At 47.1% G+C, this 18,060-nt stretch overlaps 2 protein-coding genes and 1 long non-coding RNA gene across 4 annotated transcripts in view; 2 read left to right on the top strand and 1 right to left on the bottom strand.

The window, feature by feature from the left end:
- Positions 1–7,154, bottom strand: part of ubald2 (UBA-like domain containing 2) — an 8,140-nt gene extending 986 nt beyond the window's left edge. The window contains exons 1-3 of the mRNA XM_069525568.1: positions 6,564–7,154; positions 3,425–3,481; positions 1–1,059 (exon numbers count right to left, since the gene is read on the bottom strand). The exon at positions 1–1,059 is cut by the window's left edge and continues 986 nt beyond it. Coding sequence (XP_069381669.1) covers positions 709–1,059; positions 3,425–3,481; positions 6,564–6,683 — 528 coding nt within the window. The 5' untranslated portion in view covers positions 6,684–7,154 and the 3' untranslated portion in view covers positions 1–708. The remainder of the gene's footprint in view (positions 1,060–3,424; positions 3,482–6,563) is intronic.
- Positions 7,091–8,708, top strand: LOC138407842 (uncharacterized). The gene is made up of 3 exons (XR_011241162.1): positions 7,091–7,433; positions 7,827–7,914; positions 8,008–8,708. It is a non-coding gene; the product is annotated as an uncharacterized lncRNA (long non-coding RNA).
- Positions 8,709–11,500: 2,792 nt separating this feature from the next.
- foxj1a (forkhead box J1a) lies at positions 11,501–17,284 on the top strand. 2 transcript variants are annotated; one of them, XM_069525559.1, is made up of 3 exons: positions 11,501–11,780; positions 12,224–12,781; positions 14,512–17,284. In XM_069525559.1, the coding sequence occupies exons 2-3, from the start codon at positions 12,251–12,253 to the stop codon at positions 15,349–15,351; spliced, it is 1,371 nt and encodes a 456-aa protein (XP_069381660.1). In that variant the 5' UTR covers positions 11,501–11,780; positions 12,224–12,250; the 3' UTR covers positions 15,352–17,284. The 2 variants fall into 2 exon arrangements, with proteins under 2 accessions (XP_069381660.1, XP_069381661.1); XM_069525560.1 differs by having other exon boundaries at positions 11,504–11,780; positions 12,221–12,781.
- Positions 17,285–18,060: the final 776 nt, after the last annotated feature.

Below are 18,060 nucleotides of genomic sequence, written 5' to 3'. Positions count from 1 at the left end.
GGGAGGAAGAGTCTGAGGTCGTTCTGTGGATCTGAACGATCATTCGGGGCTGAGTCAGGTCTGAGCAGACGTCCGACCCTTCAGTTCAGTTTGAACTCGTCCAAACGCTCTGATCCCGTCTGTCAACACATTCAGAGCACACGTGGGGCCCCTCCCCTTCAGACAGAGGTAGGAGTGGTTGAGCGTCTGAAGAGGTCGTGTGGAAAATCACTGAGCTGCACAGACAGAAACACGGCGGACGCTCGTCCACGTTGTCTCAAGCAGGTGAACGTGTGTTTGGTCTCGTGATGAATCATCACCTGCGTCTCTCGTTCTCCAACTGAGATCACTCACTGAACCAGGAGAATCAAAAACCTCAGTCACCAGCAGCTCCACAAAAAATAAGACTGATTATTGCGCGTTTTGTCCTTTTTACCAAATTCGTCCATCACACGGACACGCTGTCATTCGTCCCATGAGCCCGTGGCTTCGATGATGGGTCTTAACGTTTGTCAGGGACCTGCTGGTCGACGTGGACACGATGAAGACGCAGAGGAGACAATCTGTTCGTCTTCAGTTTCCTCAGAAGGAGAAGAAGCAGGATCGTCTTTTTGCTCAACGGGCTCTTCCACTCATTCCACACATGAACCCCCCCACCCCCACCCCACCCCCCCAAAATACAGAATGTTTTGTCTCCACGTGAACCCGCCTGTCCGTCCTGCCCCCCCCTCATCTCTGACCGTGGAGCGCAGATACAACAGGGGGCTGCTGGGAGCCGCTGGGCTGAGACACCGGGGGCCACATGGGAGTCTGTTGCATGTGGTAGTGGTGGTAGTGCACGTGGTGGCCGGTGGGCGACGAGGGCGGCAGCCAGGCCGGCTGGTGGCCGGGTGGCGACGAAGCCCAGAAGGAGCCAAACCCCGCCGTGGAAGAGGGGACCGGGGGGGAGCAGGTCATGGACGCCTGGGAGGGGCCGCTGCCGACGCCGGAGCCGCACTCAGACGCTCGCAGTTTGGAGAACATGGTGATGGCGTCGGGGAAGTTTGGCGGCGTGGCGGGGGTGTTTCTGGGCGTACACATCTGAAGGAAACAGCAGAAAGATTCATCAGTTAGAGACGAGAAGCTGAAACTCGTCTGGATCTAAAGAAACGAACCTGGAGGCTCGAGGTCAAAACTGAGGTCGTTCATCACAGATCAAAGTTTATTCACTTTGATCTGTGACGATAAAAACTACTTGAACATCACTTTGTTCATAATGACATCACAGTCAAACGTGACAGCTGTGGGCGTGTCTTCTGTTCAAAGTTGTTGTTGTTCCGTCGTATCTTTGATTCTTATTGTTTATAAACGTTCTTCTGAACATTTGTTTTCTGTTGTGCTGCTCTGTAAACATTTATCATTCCTAACATGTTGTTATCAAACAAACATGTTTGACCTGAACCGTTTAGAAGAAACTATAAAAACAAAACAACCAAATATAAACAAAACACACACACACACACACACACACGCAGATCAGGTGGCAGACAGAAATAGAGCGGGGGTCGGCTCAGCTGTGCGGGGGAGGGGGAGCAGCTTGTAAACACATGTTGAGTTCATTCAGGAAATGTTTTTTACTAATTATTGTCGATGTTGAAGATTTTTCTGGTTTGAGTGTAAATGAGTGAGTTGAGTTTTTCAGACAGAATCAAAGTGAGTCAGTAGAAAGTGATAAACACCAGAGTCGACACTGTGCTCCTGCTCCGCTCCTCCAGGGGGCGCCGGTGCTCACGTCAGCTCTGTATGTACTTTATAAACAATAACAACCTCTCATGACTCTGTCACGCCACAGGGAAGAGAGACTGACACACATGACCCTCATGCATTAACAACAGACGACACAGAACCGGCTCTCCGACCTGCTGAGCTGCTTCGTAAAGAACGTGAGATGTTGTGTTGTGAGTTTAACACAGGTTTAAATTCTACAACAATCAAACACAACAATCAAACATTTCAGTTTCTGTTCAGACTCAAACACACAACCAGCTTAGTCTCTGATTCAGGCCTTCGACAGGCGTAACCGGGCAACAGCGATGTTTTAAAACTAAATGCTTGTGTGGAGACTCTCGGTCCAGAGCAGCACGTTGTTTTACTTTGATACTGAGAGAAGTTTGATTTCCTTCAGTTTGAGCTTCAGACTTTAATTCTCACTTCACCAGGAGACGTGAAACATTCTGAAACCACAGTTGAGCTCATTCAGCTTGAGGGCAGGAAACTCTTCTCACTTCATTTGGATTGAAACCACAGTTAAGGGTGTGTCTGTGTGTGTGTGTGTGTGTCTGTGTGTGTGTCTGTGTGTGTGTGTCTGTGTGTGTGTGTGTGTGTGTGTGTGTGTGGTTTCTGTAACACAGTAATTATCGGCTCATGAAGAAGATCCACTGGAGAAATCTCAGTTTAAATAAACTTGGTTTGGAGCCTGCGTCTGTGTTGAAGTCTCTGATCTGCAGCAGCCATGTTTTCAGTCTGAAGCTCGTCTTCCTGCTGCCCTGGTCTTGGTGTACGTGTCTCTCCCTCGCTCTGGGAGGAGTGTGTTGTAGCTCGGGGGTGGGGTGGGGGGGGAGAGTGTGTGTGAGAGGCGTAGGCGGCCTGGGTTTGTTATTATTTTGGGTGCAGTGCGATGACATCATCTGGCTGCAGGCTGTGTAGTACAGGACTGAACACGGCTGGAGGAGACGGAGTGAAGCAAGAGGCAGCTGCACCCCCCCCCCCCCCCCCCCCCCCTCCCGGCCGCCATGCAGCCATGTTGTCTCAGTGTTACAGAGACAGAACCAGTGATGCAGCAATAATGAGCCTTTAATCAAAGATGGACACGTTTGTCACTGAGGCTCCGCCCACGCTACGTTTTACCTTTAAAGCTCATTGCTGTTGCCACGGTTACACCTGGAGGAGTCCAGCTTGGTCTCACTTGGTCTCGTTGTAGTTTGGTGAAAAACTCAAATCTACTTCCTGTTTACATCACACGACCAGCGTATCCCATCTGCTGAGGTGCTGGTCGTATTAAAGGGATAGTTCACCAAAAAAATTTAAATTCTTCAGACGTAATAAAACTGAAAAAACGTGACATGCCTCCAAACTGCACGTGAGGTGTCATACAAGTGTCCGCAAGCCCCGACATTCATATTTCACTCAAAGTCGTTTACACAGGAAGTGGATAAGCTAGCGGACGTAGCCACACGAAGTTGTGTCCGAGGGTCTGTGAAGGCGCCGCGTCGAGGCGTCAGAGACGTCGAGGCTTCAAACTGAGTGGATATTAGTGGAATTTTAATTTTTGTGGTGAACTATCCCTTTAAACCCTCTGGTTGAGTCCAGCAGGTCAGTGGGTGCATCCTCCAGCACGATGACAGCCTCTGTTCAACCACACGTCTGGAGTCTCTTTGTAATGTTTCAGGAAACGTGATGCACTTACCATCTGGTGGTGGTGAGTCGGGATGTTGGCCTCCTGGAAGAAGGAGCTCAGGGCCGTCTGAGGAGAGACACAGAGACGAGGCAGCGATTAAACTTTACTTTAATTAAAACCACACAACATCCAGGACGGATGAATTTGTGGTATTTTCCTCCGTTGACAGAGGGAACGATCAGCGTCCCCTCAGTCACACTACGGGTCAGCTCACACCAGCCGTCACGTGACCTCAGGGTGAAAACTACTGTCTGAGTCAGGCTCTACAGAGCACTTTGAAGATCTGAAACCTTATGATGGGACAAACTTTTATACTCTGGATGAATTGATTGTCTGAGAAAATAACAGGAGGAGAAGAAGACGGGGACAAAAATCAGAGACGTGTGAACAGCAGGTTTTCGTGGCCTGACCCTCTCTGAGCAAACAAGGAAACGAGTCGGCTCCTTGTAAAGTTCCTCACGGCAGCGTGAAGGGAAACACACTTCATGACCCGCGAGACAGAAACAACCCGCCAGTCCAAACACACTCCAGCGTGATTCACGTTAGCGAGGTGGACGACATGAGATCCCCTCTCTGAAACTGAGAGCAACTGTTTGGGACCTTTTCTGATATTTCATGATAATAATTAATCAATAAATCAAAAAGATAATCAGACTGTCGCTCAATGAACAGTTCTCAAACTAAAACAGAAGCAGCGTTTCCAATCTTCTTTGTTCCAGTGACACCAGACGTCTCTGTACAGCTCGATGTGTTTTCACATGAACAGCTCAGCGTCACCTCCATTTCACTTCACTCTCTCTCTCTCTCTCTCTCTGTGAATGCAGTGCCCCCCCCCCCCCCCCCACACACACACACACAGGCTGGTTGTTTGACAACAGCAGCGCAGGAATGTACAACGTGACACACATGTCAAAGCGTGAAAGCTCCTCGCAGCTATTGTGTGAAGCGCCACAGAATCCACGCAGCTCTTTGTCTCCTCTCGGTTTGATGAGCGTCACTCACCAGTGTCACGTCTGCTGCTGTAAACACAAACCCGTTCCCCGTGTCTCCCAGAGGAAACATCACAGTGGACTGAAGAACGTCGTCTTTAAGAAACGTTCTTCAAAACCTTTCACTTTAATCCAGGACGACACATTTCAGAAAACCCTCTGATAACAAGTTCAGATTTCACAGAATCAGTGGTTAATGTCCCGACTCTGTTGTCTTGATGCCTCAATGACTGAATAAAAACCAGTGGACAGAATTATTGACTCATTGTCGACTGATGGTTTCAGGGCCTGTAATCGAACCCTCGCTCGTGATGACACGTTTGAGGAAACAGGACGAATCAAATTCCAACCAGATTGATGTTGAACAGCTCGTCTGACAGAAGCAGAACCAGTGTCTGTGTGACGAGCCTCGAATCAGCTGCTTCTGTTGAGTTCCTTCTCACACTGACCGAACGCAGCCAATCACAGGGCTTCTTCAGATTCAAATCTGGATGAATGTGAAAGTGAAAGTAAGACGTAGACAAATATATGGATGGTGTTGAGTTTTTTTACTTTCTCTAAGTGTCGTTTCCTTCGTCGTCTGTCGTTTCATTTCTAAACTCAATTCACCTTCAAACGTCTTGTTTTGTTCCATCATCAGAATAAAGAGTCAGCTGCTGCACATCAGAGAGAAAAACTCAAAACAGATTCAAACCCAACGATGCTCAAGTTACAATGATATAAAACCAAAGCACAAAAATATATTTATATAAATATATTAATAAAATAACAGCCTCCTCACGGGACGTTTTGATCTGAACAACGTGTGGACGGGTTCCAGGGGTCGGAGGACACGTCCTGTTTTATCTTTTGTCAACAGTGTCCAGGTAACTCAGGTGAGACACTGGTGACACAACAACGTCTCAGTTTACAGAAGAAGAAGAAGAAGAAGCTCGTTCTCACGTTCGGTGGATTTAGAGAATGTTTTAATATTTCTGCTTAAAAACATGAAAATAGTTGCAGATTAAATTTCTGTCTCATCAATAAGTCAAATGATCTTAATGAGTCTTCTCCGTAACCACAGGGATGTGATGGAAGTCAAAACAAACCAGCTCCCCGACGACAAGTCGAGTCAAGTCCCTGAACGCATCACAACAGCCTCCAGCCGAGCGGACGATTCTGTTTCATGCATCTGGTTTTCAGAAGCTTCAGCTGAGTGTCGAGACAGAGAAGCTGGACTCAGACAGAGTTTGAGTTCAGATGAAGCCTCTATAAATAAGTGAGGAGCAGCGGCTCAGCTGTCTCTGGGGGAGGTGGTGGGACAGAGACATTGTCTCTGACAGAGAAGTGTCCCAACGTTTGTCAGCTGATGTTCTGAAGCCACAGTTTGACACTTTCTCCAGCGCCATCTTGGTTTTTTGGAACCAGAAGTGACCATATTTGGAGACCGTGGGGGTGGAGCCTGACAATCACCCCCCCCCCCCCCCCCATTACATCCGGGGCTTTAAGGTCTATTGGACTCTGATTTACTGAATGAACGTCAGCTGTGCGGGACATTAGAAAAAGGGCGGAGACGTCGTGATTGACAGCTGACACTGACTCCTGATTGGTTGAGCGCGTGACTCCGGCACAGACTCGGTCGTCACGGCCACAAGATGGCGGCTTCCTGTCTGAGATATTTTGGCTTCATTTGAGGAGGAAGTGAAGACTCGTCGTCCATCTTTGTTGAGTGTGGAGCCATCTTAGTGTTTACATGTTCAGTGTCTGTTCTGTCTCTGCTGCAGAGACTCGTGAGTCCAACACGTGAAGACACAGTGTTCTTATTAATGTGTTCGAGTCTGTGTTCTTATTAATGTGTTCGAGTCTGTGTTGTGATGTCAGCACACTTCACCTTCCATGACCGGTTCCCATCAAACCGACTCACTGCGGCCGTCGTGTCTCAGACAGGCCGAGTCCGCGCCGCTGCTGCCGGGCTGACGACTCTCAGTGACTCGGAGGATGTAAACAAACCCGGAGCGGTCCTCGGTGCTAAGCTAACGTTAGCTTCCGGAGCGCATGGTGGCGTGAACGCGAAGCAAACGACCCGCACCCTGGCACCGTGTGAACCCGCTCACGGTTCGTCCACGGCGGGGAGGGGACGCGAGGAGCCGCCGGAATGAAGCCCCGGAGGACGGACTCACCTCGAACTGCCAGTGGGCCGCCTGGAGCAGCTGCTTCGCCTGATCCGCGGCGCAACCAGCGGTCAACACGAACTGGTTGATCATCACCTGGTGCCGCAGCTCGTCCATGTTCACAGACATGATGTCCGCAAGCAGCGCAGCAGCGAGGACCACTGACCGGGGACCACTGACCGAGGACACTCCGGGTGTCTGTGTCTCCGAGTGTCTCCGAGTGTCTGTGTCTCAGTGTCTGTGTTTCTCAGTGTCTGTGTTTCTCAGTGTCTGTGTCTCTGAGTGTCTGTGTCTCTCAGTGTCTGTGTCTCAGTGTCTGTCTCTCAGTGTCTGTGTCTCTCAGTGTCTGTGTCTCAGTGTCTGTCTCTCAGTGTCTGTGTCTCTCAGTGTCTGTCTCAGTGTCTGTGTCTCCGTGTCTGTGTCTCTCAGTGTCTGTCTCAGTGTCTGTGTCTCAGTGTCTGTGTCTCTCAGTGTCTGTGTCTCTCTGTGTCTCTCAGTGTCTGTGTCTCTCTGTGTCTGTGTCTCTGTGTCTGTGTCTCTCAGTGTCTGTCTCAGTATCAACAACGTCCTGCTGTCATCAGCAACAACAAAGAAGAGAACGACGCTCATTGGTCAACTCCGCAGACACAGACCACTACACGAGCGCTGATTGGCTCCCGAGGGGAAGCGTTTAAAGTCATTGGTGCGCTCGTTTTAAGAATCAGGGACACTCCCGGCGAGCGGAGTCTAACAGCTCCAGTCGATGCAGTCGACCCCGCCCCTCCGCGGTTATCCGACGTGTTTCTTCAAGCGCTCTGTTCACGTCCCTCACTCTGACGTCATGTGTTTTCACGCCGCTGATTGGCTGCGTCCTGTGACCGGAAGATAAACTGCAGACATGTAAACACAGTCAATGTTAAACTTTAATTCAACTTTTTAATGTTTATTCAAAGTTTATAAGATGAGGGTTTTATAAAATAGTGTTTTTGAAGTAGTTCACATGTTAGATTTTATTTTCCAAAGAAACACAAACATACAAATATATTTTAATCTCTAATTGACATAAATAAAACGTTCAAAATGAACAGTACAACATATTTTAGATAAATATATTTTCTTGTCTTTTTAATGATTGTTTACAATAATATTGTTATTTTATTTCATTCCTCAGTCATTATGATGCTTTATACAAATATTCATATATCATACGTCAATGATAATGATATACGCTCAGGGACACAGAAATGCTTCATGTGTTTTGTAGGAATCCGCCTCATGTCTGTTTATTTGCAGGAAACAGTGAAGGAGTGAACGTGCAGCCTGACTCCAGCTGAGTGGATCCGACCGTCGCCTCATACAACAACTGTAATCTTCTTATCATGTGAGTGCGGCTCTGTGTCGGTGAATAATTCAGCTGAGCTGCAGGTGAAAGCACATGTGACACAGGGAGTTTATCTATTATGTATTGTTGCAGGGTGTCACCTGAAAGCTGCTGAAGAAACGATGAACTCACACAGACAAACCTTGTGAATTCAGTTTGTTCCTGTTGGTCGATGGCTCCTCAGTGTGAAAGATTCCTCAGTGTCGGGTCAGAAGCTCAGACGTTGTGTTCGAGTGGAATGAGGAGCAGTGACTTGTCAGTTCAAGCTTCGACCTGTTAGTGAAGTGGTTTGTCTGTAAATCTTCACTGATCCATCTCCTCTCTTAACTCCTGCCTGCGACTCAGCTCTCTGAGGAGTCATGTTGGTCATTTCTCCCCAGAACAAGAAGATACTGAAGAGGAGCGGCCGTCATCAAGGTCTGCAGAGAGTCTGTAACACGAATCCACCTGATGGACTTTGTCACCAACACAATCAGAGCTTCAAGTTTTTAAAATGAAACCTGTGAAGACTGGACCAGGTCAAAAGTAACCAGTTATAATACTACTACTACTTCTACTACTATTTATACTACCACTACTACAAGTTACTGAGTAACTTCACGTTTGACACTAGACACAGAGTCTGAAAAAACTCAGCTCTGATATGAAAAACAGAAAAAGTTATAAAATGTGTAAAATATCAGTTAAAGTAAGAAAAATATCTGTTTTGTTTTGTCGGCAGATAATATTTCTTATTTTTCTCAATTCTCCTATTTCATTTGTTTTTGCAGTAAAATAAAAGAAACAACAGATTATTACAGAAACATGAAATTAAGATCATTTCAGTTAATTTCCTAATTGAATTTAAATTAAACACGAGGCGATATGATATTCATGTTTGGACTTTTTAAAGAGAGTTTAGAAAATGTGTTGTGTCGATGAAAGTTAATTTAGAGACAGAGACATGTTGTCAGAATAAATAAATATATTAGATGTCAAATAAAGTTTCATATAAACAGATGAACTCTAATATATAATATATTCAATGGTGGGTGGCGCCCTCTTCCGTCCGGCTGTGAGCACTGCAAGTTAAATTAATTCATAAATTCTTTCAACTTTATTTGTCCCCAAAGTGCAATTTGTGTTTACTACCGGGGACACACCAAGAAGACATGAGACATAAAACATAGAGACCATGGACATGTAGGACAATGAGGGATCATCGTCTCTCTGTCTGTGATACAAATCATCAGGGACACATGAGAGACGTCATAAAAACAACACAACAACACAACAACACACACTTCTTCTGGTCAGTTCAACCAAACCTACATTTAGAAAAACTGATGGAAAACTTTACTTATTGAACAACTTCAAATATAAAGACTAAAATAAATGAAAATCTTCACTCTTCAATAGATGAAAGATAATTATCAGCTTCTCGGTTTGATTAGTTTGTATTTTTTATCCTTTTTGTCCCTTCAAACAAATAAATGAAATAAAGAATAAACTAATCTTTATTTTAAATTAAATTTATTTTATTTTATTATCTGACTCTGTGTGTGTGTGTGTGCGTGTGTGCGTGTGTGTGTGTGTGTGTGTGTGTGTCCTCCTGTCAGTCAAGTCCACCAGCAGAAGCTGCGGCTGAATCACCATCTTTAATCCCTCGGGGTCTGGAGTCAGATCCGGCCCTCGCTGATCTTGCCGCTCTGTGGGGTCACTGTGGTTGGCTGCTCCCTCTCTGACCTCCGACCTCTGCTGGAGATGAAGAGACGGGGGCCGCGGAAGGACGAGATCCGACGGGGACATGAGGGGACTTTGTCTCGCCTGAAGCCCAGAGCTGACAGAGGTTTGGACAATGAGGCATCAGATGTGAGATGATCAGGACCTGATCTCTCTGCCGACGAAGTTTATTACACTGAAAACAAAGAATTGAAAGAACTCTACAATCCTTTATTATTATGATTATTATTATGATGATGATGATGATGATGATGATTATCGTTATTATTTCACAGTCTCCTCTGAATCACACAACAAAGTCTCACCTTGAACAAAACAAACTGTTTCTACAAAAGAAGTCAACATCAGATTTTCACGTAAGTTGGTGTGAAAATCCGTTTAAAGGTTTAATCTCCACGTTATTAACTTTTGGAGCCGACCAGTCAAAGGTCAAAGGTCAAGGTCAACAGAAAAGTGTTCAGACGGACACATGTCTTCACAAAGACAGTGAAGCTGACGCTGAGCAGCGGAGGAGATGAAGCGTCGTCAGCAGCTTCACGTCCAACACGAGGAGACGTTTTATTGCTTTACAGTTTCTTTGTGAGGGGCCTCAGGAAACCACTCAGCCACACTAATAGAACGTCGAAGGGGCCAAACCTTTTTGTTTCCCCTGTTTCACTCTTTTCTGTCGTCTGGACAAAAACTACATTCCTTCACACACACACACACACTCTCTCTCCCCCCCCCCCCCCACCCCCACAGTCCAAACACTGGGTCCAACCCTCACTCTGTCTGTGATGACGCTGCCAGAACTGTGCTGATCTCTGTTTTCATCAAATGTGACAAGACAGAAAGAAAGTTCTGTCACTGAACTTTAAACTCCTGCAGTTACATCCAGGCTCAAATACAAGTTCACCAGTGTCATCGCTGCCGAGCTTCTTTGGAGTGACACACGCAGACTTAAAGAAAGATGGACGACGTGACGGCTCCTGAAAGTGAAGCCAGAGTTGTGTCTCGGTTCAGATCCTCCTTCAGAGGACCCGCCTACCTGGCCCTGAGAGGCCGCCGCCTTCATTGGCCGCGAAGGCGTAACTGAAATTGTCACAGAGCTCGTCCCGCCCTTGTTGCGGTTACCTAGCAACAGACCTGAAGTTGGACACGACGAGAACTTTTTGCTGACCCTTGGTTTTTTATCATGTTTCCCATCGTCGGGCCGGTTGAGTTGACACGTCTCGGCACATGTTGGCACCTCTTTGAACAGCAATGGATTCTGGGATAGGTTGGACCAGGAAGGATGAAGACGCACAGCCACAGCTGAGGCTTCAACATGAGTCCAGTCGCTGCGCTGAGACACAATCTGTCCTCAGACGCAGCCTCCGGAGGATGAGAGGAACTGGGACAAACTAGAGCATCTTAATATCTCCTCCATTTTAGCAGACGGGACATGAACCAAACTAAGAATCAGAGTAGACGTTTCTGTCGTTTCAGCTCGTTCTGATGTTTGTTCAAGTTTCTGATCAGTTTGGTTTCATTATTATTTATGATATAAAAACAAATGTGCTGCAGTAAAATGCACAAAGTACTCGAAGTACAGTGCTGCAGTACACGTACTTCTCTTCAGAGGAGGTTCTCTGCAGCACTCATGACATTTACACAGTTCAACTGCAGAGACACGAGCTGTGGTGGGTCCGCGGGCCGCAGCTTGAGAACCCGCAGCAGCACAGTTGACTGGAGGGTGATTAAAAATGAAGCGCTATAGAAACCAGGGGACCAATGGAGGAGCAGGAGGCTGTTTACAGGGAGGAGGGGGGGGGGCACCGTTTCTATGGTTCCTGGACAAACCTCCTGCAGACAGGTATTAAACCACCGCGAGACACTGAGGAGGAGCAGAGGAGGAGGTGAAGAGAGGAAGAGGAAGAAACAGAAGAGGAGCAGAAGAAGGAGAGAAGCAGAGGAGGAGGTGAAGAAGAAGAAGAAGAGGAGGAAGAGAAGCAGAGGAGGTGAAGGAGCACTGGACTCAAACACCATCCAGAGGAATTTCTCCTTTTCCTCATCTGTCGATCACAAAGTGAGAAACAAGTGAAACTGGATCAGATCGAACAAACTGATCAACTGTAAATAAAAGAATCTTCAACTTAACTGGGATTAAAATCATCTGACACAAGGTGAGTCTGAGTCTTATCACTTCATAAACACACACACACACACTCACACACACACACACACACACACACACACACACACACACACACACACACACACAGACCTGTAAACTGTTGAAACACCCGAGTCATCTTTAAACTCACTAACGGTAAAATAATCTGATATTAAAATATAAACTGTTAAATATATAATATATATAATATTGAATTATATATACTGATAATAACACGACGAGTCTGTGACTTTATAAAGTTTGTAAAATAAGAATAATAAACTCTTTATGAAAAGAATCAGACATCAGAATAAAACTGGATCTTTCTGAAGTGGACCTTCGTGTTCTATAATTAAAGTTCGTGTCGCTCCAGGTTCCAGAATGTTCCACATGTTCTCAGGTGACGGAACTTCTCTCACAGACTGTTTTCAAATGTCCTGTCCTTTGCAGGAGGAGGAGGAGGAGGAGGAGGTGCTGGACATGCTGTCCCTGAGCTGCACCGACCCCTGGCCCGAGGGCTCTGTGGGGCTGGAGGAGGAGGTGGTCACCGCCGCTGCGCAGGCGGAGGAGCGGGACTCTGTCGGCGGCTCGCTGTGCCTGGACGACAGCCTGACGAGCCTCCAGTGGCTGCAGGAGTTCTCCATCCTCGGGGCCAACGAGCCGCCGCAGACCCGGACCGGCCTGTTCGGGCACCAGCCGCCGGGAGCCGACGCCCCGTCCTCCCCTCTGGCCGGGGACCCCGCGTCCATCGGGATGCCCCTGACCCCGGGGAAGCCCGTGGCGGCGGCGCACAGCCGGATGCCGGTGCTCCCCGGGATCGTGGCTCACGGTCACTGCCCCGATGACGTCGACTACAAGAGCAACGCGCACATCAAGCCTCCGTACTCGTACGCGACCCTCATCTGTCTGGCGATGCAGGCGAGCAAGAAGAGCAAGATCACCCTGTCCTCCATCTACCACTGGATCACCGACAACTTCTGCTACTACAGACACGCTGACCCCACCTGGCAGGTACAGACACAGAGAGAGAGACACAGAGACAGAGAGACAGACAGAGAGAGAGACACAGAGACAGAGACATACACTACAGACATGCTGACCCCACCTGGCAGGTACAGACACAGAGACACACAGAGACAGACAGAGACACACAGAGACAGAGAGAGAGAGAGAGACACTACAGATGTGCTGACCCCATCTGGCAGGTACAGACACAGAGAAAGACAGAGAGACACAGAGACAGAGACATACACTACAGACACGTTGACCCCACCTGGCAGGTACAGACACAGAGACACACAGAGACAGACAGAGACACACAGAGACAGAGAGAGAGAGAGAGACACTACAGATGTGCTGACCCCATCTGGCAGGTACAGACACAGAGACAGAGAGACAGACAGAGAGACACACAGAGACAGAGAGAGAGACACAGAGACAGACAGAGACAGAGAGACACAGAGAGAGAGACAGACAGACAGACAGACTGACAGACAGACAGAGACAGAGACATACACTACAGACACGTTGACCCCACCTGGCAGGTACAGACACAGAGACACACAGAGACAGACAGAGACACACAGAGACAGAGAGAGAGAGAGAGACACTACAGATGTGCTGACCCCATCTGGCAGGTACAGACACAGAGAAAGACAGAGAGACACAGAGACAGAAATAGACAGAGACACACACAGAGACAGATGGAGACACATACAGAGACAGAGACACACAGACAGATACACACACTACAGACAGGCTGACCCCACCTGGCAGGTACAGACACACACACACACACACACAATAGACTGCACGTCCATTAGCCTCTTTAGAGGACGTGTCGTCTCCTCTGTGTGTAAACGACTTTCTCTTCACACCAGCTGTCTCAGTGTTCTGATCTGAGGTCAGATCTCAGCCGGCTGCACTGAGTCTTTTTAATTAAAGGAATATTGAATAGATCCATTTCACAGCAGCACAAAGTTCTGACATCAAGTATCAATCAATCAAAAGCCAGAGACATTAAAAGACACGAGTTATAAATCGAGCCTCTGGTTTTTCTGCTTGAGCAGAACGAGGCGACGGAGGAGCGGGAGTCGTTGGGGCGGCAGATTCCTCGTGGAAGGTTCAGGAGTTTTCAGAAAAGTTTAATTTTGCAGGATAAATGATTGACGGAGCTGCTCCTGTGTTCCAGCGTCGGCCTCCGACTCCAGAGTTCTGTTATTTTAGAGCTGAACATGGGGCAGATAATATTTAACAGAGGTCGTCAGGTCACCGCTCTATTCAGACCTCACTGAGGGGGGGGGCATTAATGTGGTGCCGACCTTGTTACCAGAGAGTTATTATAAGTTCAGAGTTAAAGTTTGACAATTTGGAAACTCCACAAATTTGAGGGTGAGATGAGACGTTTAATGTCTGGACAGTAAATCGTTCACATCCATGTTAACGGACGAGCTCCGCTGCAGAGATCACGTGTCGTCTCTGAACATCAGAGACTGACGTGGCTCTTCCGTTTCATCCTGAGATCTCTGGATCATTTGTGTCTTTTGCATTTAGTCCTCAACACGTCCACTGAGTTCTCGTATCGGCTCACTGGGACTTTCTGCAGACTTCACGCCAGGACGACAGCTGGAGGACGTCCGCAGAAAGTCCGGGGCCTCTCACATGTCCGAAAGCAGCTTCTGTCAAACTATGAATTTGAACTTGACTTCTGAACTAAGTTGTTTTTCTGAATCTGTTTTCAGAACTCAATCCGTCACAATCTGTCACTCAACAAGTGCTTCATCAAGGTGCCGCGGCAGAAGGACGAGCCAGGGAAGGGGGGGTTCTGGAAGATCGACCCTCAGTACGCCGAGCGCCTCCTGAGTGGCGCCTACAAAAAGAGACGAATGCCCCCGGTCCAGATCAACCCCGAGCTACAGAGCAGGCTCAGGGTCAACCCCCAGCCCCCGACCAGAGGCCCCACAGGCCTGGGCATCAATCCAGAGTCGCAGCGCCTCCTCCGGGAGTTCGAAGAGGCAACTGGCGCCGACCAGAACTGGGACCCGCATCTGGCTGAGGGCACCATGCTGGGCTCCTGGCCGGTGGTCAGAGGAAGAGGTGGGGTCAAGAGGAGACAGTCGCTGGGCTCCAGAAGTGGTGCGACCAAAGTCCTCCGGCGCTCCAGCTCCCCACTGCTCTCCGTGGACGAACAGAAGGAGATTGGACCTCTGAAGGGGGACTTCGACTGGGACGCCCTGCTGGACTCCGCCCTCAGCGGGGAGCTGAGTTTGGACGAAGGAGAACCTCTGAGCCCCATCATGAAGGAGGAGGACTTGACTGTGCGGGGGACCCACATCTCCCCCACCAACGCCCCCGTGGGGACAGCAGACATCCACGTGCTGGTGGAGACCCAGAGGAGTAACGACGTGTCGGACTTTGACGAGGAGACCTTCCTCGCCACGGCCTTTTTGGAGAACCCCTGGCCCGAAGAAGAGGATCAGAGCCGCAGTGATTTCCTGTGCAGCTCCGCCGTCAACCTGGAGCAGCTGTTTGACCTCGGAGACTCGTTGGACCCCAGCAGCCGGATCGACACCCTCCTCTGAGGAACAGCTGCTGTCCAGGTCCTCGTTCACACTAAAGACCCTTTACTGTGGTGGAGTAGGAGAGGATTCTTTTTTTACAGTAGCTCGTGTCGTCTCCGTCCTGTTGTTAAAAAGATTTTTAGATTAAAGTTTTGATGCTGATTCATTCAACGAAGACGCCACGATGTCCAGCAGCAGCTCATCAACACAGGGAAACAACTGTGTGAAACCTTTTTATGAACCGAATGACTTCGGACGAACAAAAACTGACTTTCAAATGAAATGAATCCGTGAAGTGTGCCCCCTGCTGGTATCGTTTTACTCTCAGGATTTTACATCAATTATTTCAATATGGCGTGAGAGGAAAAACTCTGCGAGCTAACAAGTTTGCTAACTGTCAATCAGCAGCATGCACGTGCTAACGCGGACACAACGCCTCACTGCCAATTCAAGCCTGTGGCCAACTGAGGTACTACAACAAAGTAAAAAAAGCATTTCCCCCAAAGAGACGAAGTAAAAACGATTACAACAATAATACGATTCAACTCTTCACAGTTATCGTTGTTATGCATTTGAATCTTTGAAGGTTTTACATTTCTAACATGTGTTGGAGCACACGCGTGTCCAGCAGGAGAAACACTGATAAATACGACTTTTTCATGTAACTGGCACGATTTTGAAATCTGGTTCGAGTCTGTAAAATAAAACAGAATCTTTAATAACAAAATCACTGGACAAGCTTGTTAGCTCGCTGGACGTCTCACGGCCCTCATGTCCTCCTGTCTCCTGACTGTAAATCACACGTTGTTGATAACGTTGTTTTAAAAGATCATAATTCATGTAACATCCTTTAAACCATAACTATGAGAAGCAGCGGTGGAAAAAAACAAACAAAGCTCATGTCTCCAAAAAACGACAGACTCACAATATCAACAAATGAAACCCTGACGTCATTTTCCATTTTGGACTCTTTCAGCTTTAACGGCACAAACTCTTGAACTGTGAGATTTCACCACAAGGTTGTTCCATGAGTTTGAAATGGTTTAACAGGTCCGTGTGTTTACGTCATTAAAACGTGTTTGTGTTGTTGCTGTGGCCACATGTCGGACTCCTGCGGTAAAGAGGAAGAAGAAGACAAGATCATTTATTCTAAGATTCACGAAGTGAGTTTCAGCTGAAGCGTTAAGGTCGAAACACGTTCAGTAAAAACTGACAGCAGAACCACCATGACGGAAAATGAAACATTTGCCAAATGATGTTTGGTGTAGAAGTGATTTACTTTATTAGCTGTAGGTTTATTTTGTGTGTGGGGTTTTTGGAACTAACTATTCTCTGTTAACATTTTCAAAATAAATAGGACCAGTAGATGAACAATAGTTTTGTTCAAGAGGAAATGGAGTGACCACTTTCTTTGACTTTCTAACCGAACATTAGATTTAAGGCGAGTTGAGGAAATACCAGAACTTCACCTCTTCAAAGTTCAAATGGACACAAACCTGCTTCAGGGAACTCCTCCGACAAAGAACCATTAGGACGTTAAAATGCTCGTAAATGAATACCTGACCTTCAATGTGCCAAGAACAACACTTGGGACTCGACAGGGTGGCAGCGTTAAGAGGCTGCGTTTTTTATCACGAGCAGGAAATGTGTTTTTGTACTGGTGTGTGTGAGGAGGTTGAGCGAGTCAGTAAATCTCAGCAATAACAACATGTGTCACGTGACCCCATGTTAACACAAGTCTTCACTCTGTAGTTGCAGGATTCGCATTTTCAGACGTGAACTCCTGAGACAGTTCCTCTGTTTGTGTGTCGGCTCCTCTCGATCGAATAACATTTATAAACACACGTGTCTTACCTCATGGTTGATTGTGTGAAGTCAGAGACACCCGACGCTTTCTTTCACTGTTTTTATTTTGTTTTCCACTTTTCTTTGACAATAAAAAAGCTTAAATGCATTTTTGTCTAAATGTTGTATCATTGTCTCTCTATCCATCCATCTATCCATCTATCTATCCATCCATCTATATATCCATCTATCCATCTATCCATCTATCTATCCATCCATCTATCCATCTATCTATCTATCTATCTATCTATCTATCTATCTATCTATCTATCTATCCATCCATCCATCCATCCATCCATCCATCCATCCATCCATCCATCCATCCATCCATCCATCCATCCATCCATCCATCCATCCATCTATCTATCTATCTATCTATCTATCTATCTATCTATCTATCTATCTATCTATCTATCCATCCATCCATCCATCCATCCATCCATCCATCTATCTATGGTGTGTTGCATTTGAACTGGTTAGTTAGTCAGTTGGTTAGTTAGTTAGTTAGTTGGTTGGTTGGTTGGTTAGTTAGTTAGTTAGTTAGTTAGTTAGTTAGTTAGTTAGTTAGTTAGTTAGTTAGTTAGTTAGTTAGTTGGTTGGTTGGTTGGTTGGTTAGTTAGTTAGTTAGTTAGTTAGTTAGTTAGTTAGTTGGTTGGTTGGTTAGTTGTCTCACAGAACAGCTTCTATCTGTTGCTTGGGTTTCGCTTCATTAACCGGTTCGTCCAACCTGCAGTTCACGTGAAAGTTGACGGAGACTCTTGTTTTCTGTCTTTCACTTTGAGATTTACGTGGTTGTTCTCCGGCTGTGATCACGATGGGTAATAGAAGCAGGGGGTGGTGGGTTTCTCTTTCAGGGCTTTGTCTGTGCTCAGTCAGACTCTTGTT

This window comes from Paralichthys olivaceus, chromosome 5, assembly GCF_024713975.1.
Source record: "Paralichthys olivaceus isolate ysfri-2021 chromosome 5, ASM2471397v2, whole genome shotgun sequence".
NCBI classification, from domain to species: domain Eukaryota; kingdom Metazoa; phylum Chordata; class Actinopteri; order Pleuronectiformes; family Paralichthyidae; genus Paralichthys; species Paralichthys olivaceus.
This window is presented reverse-complemented; position numbering and strand designations above follow the sequence as displayed.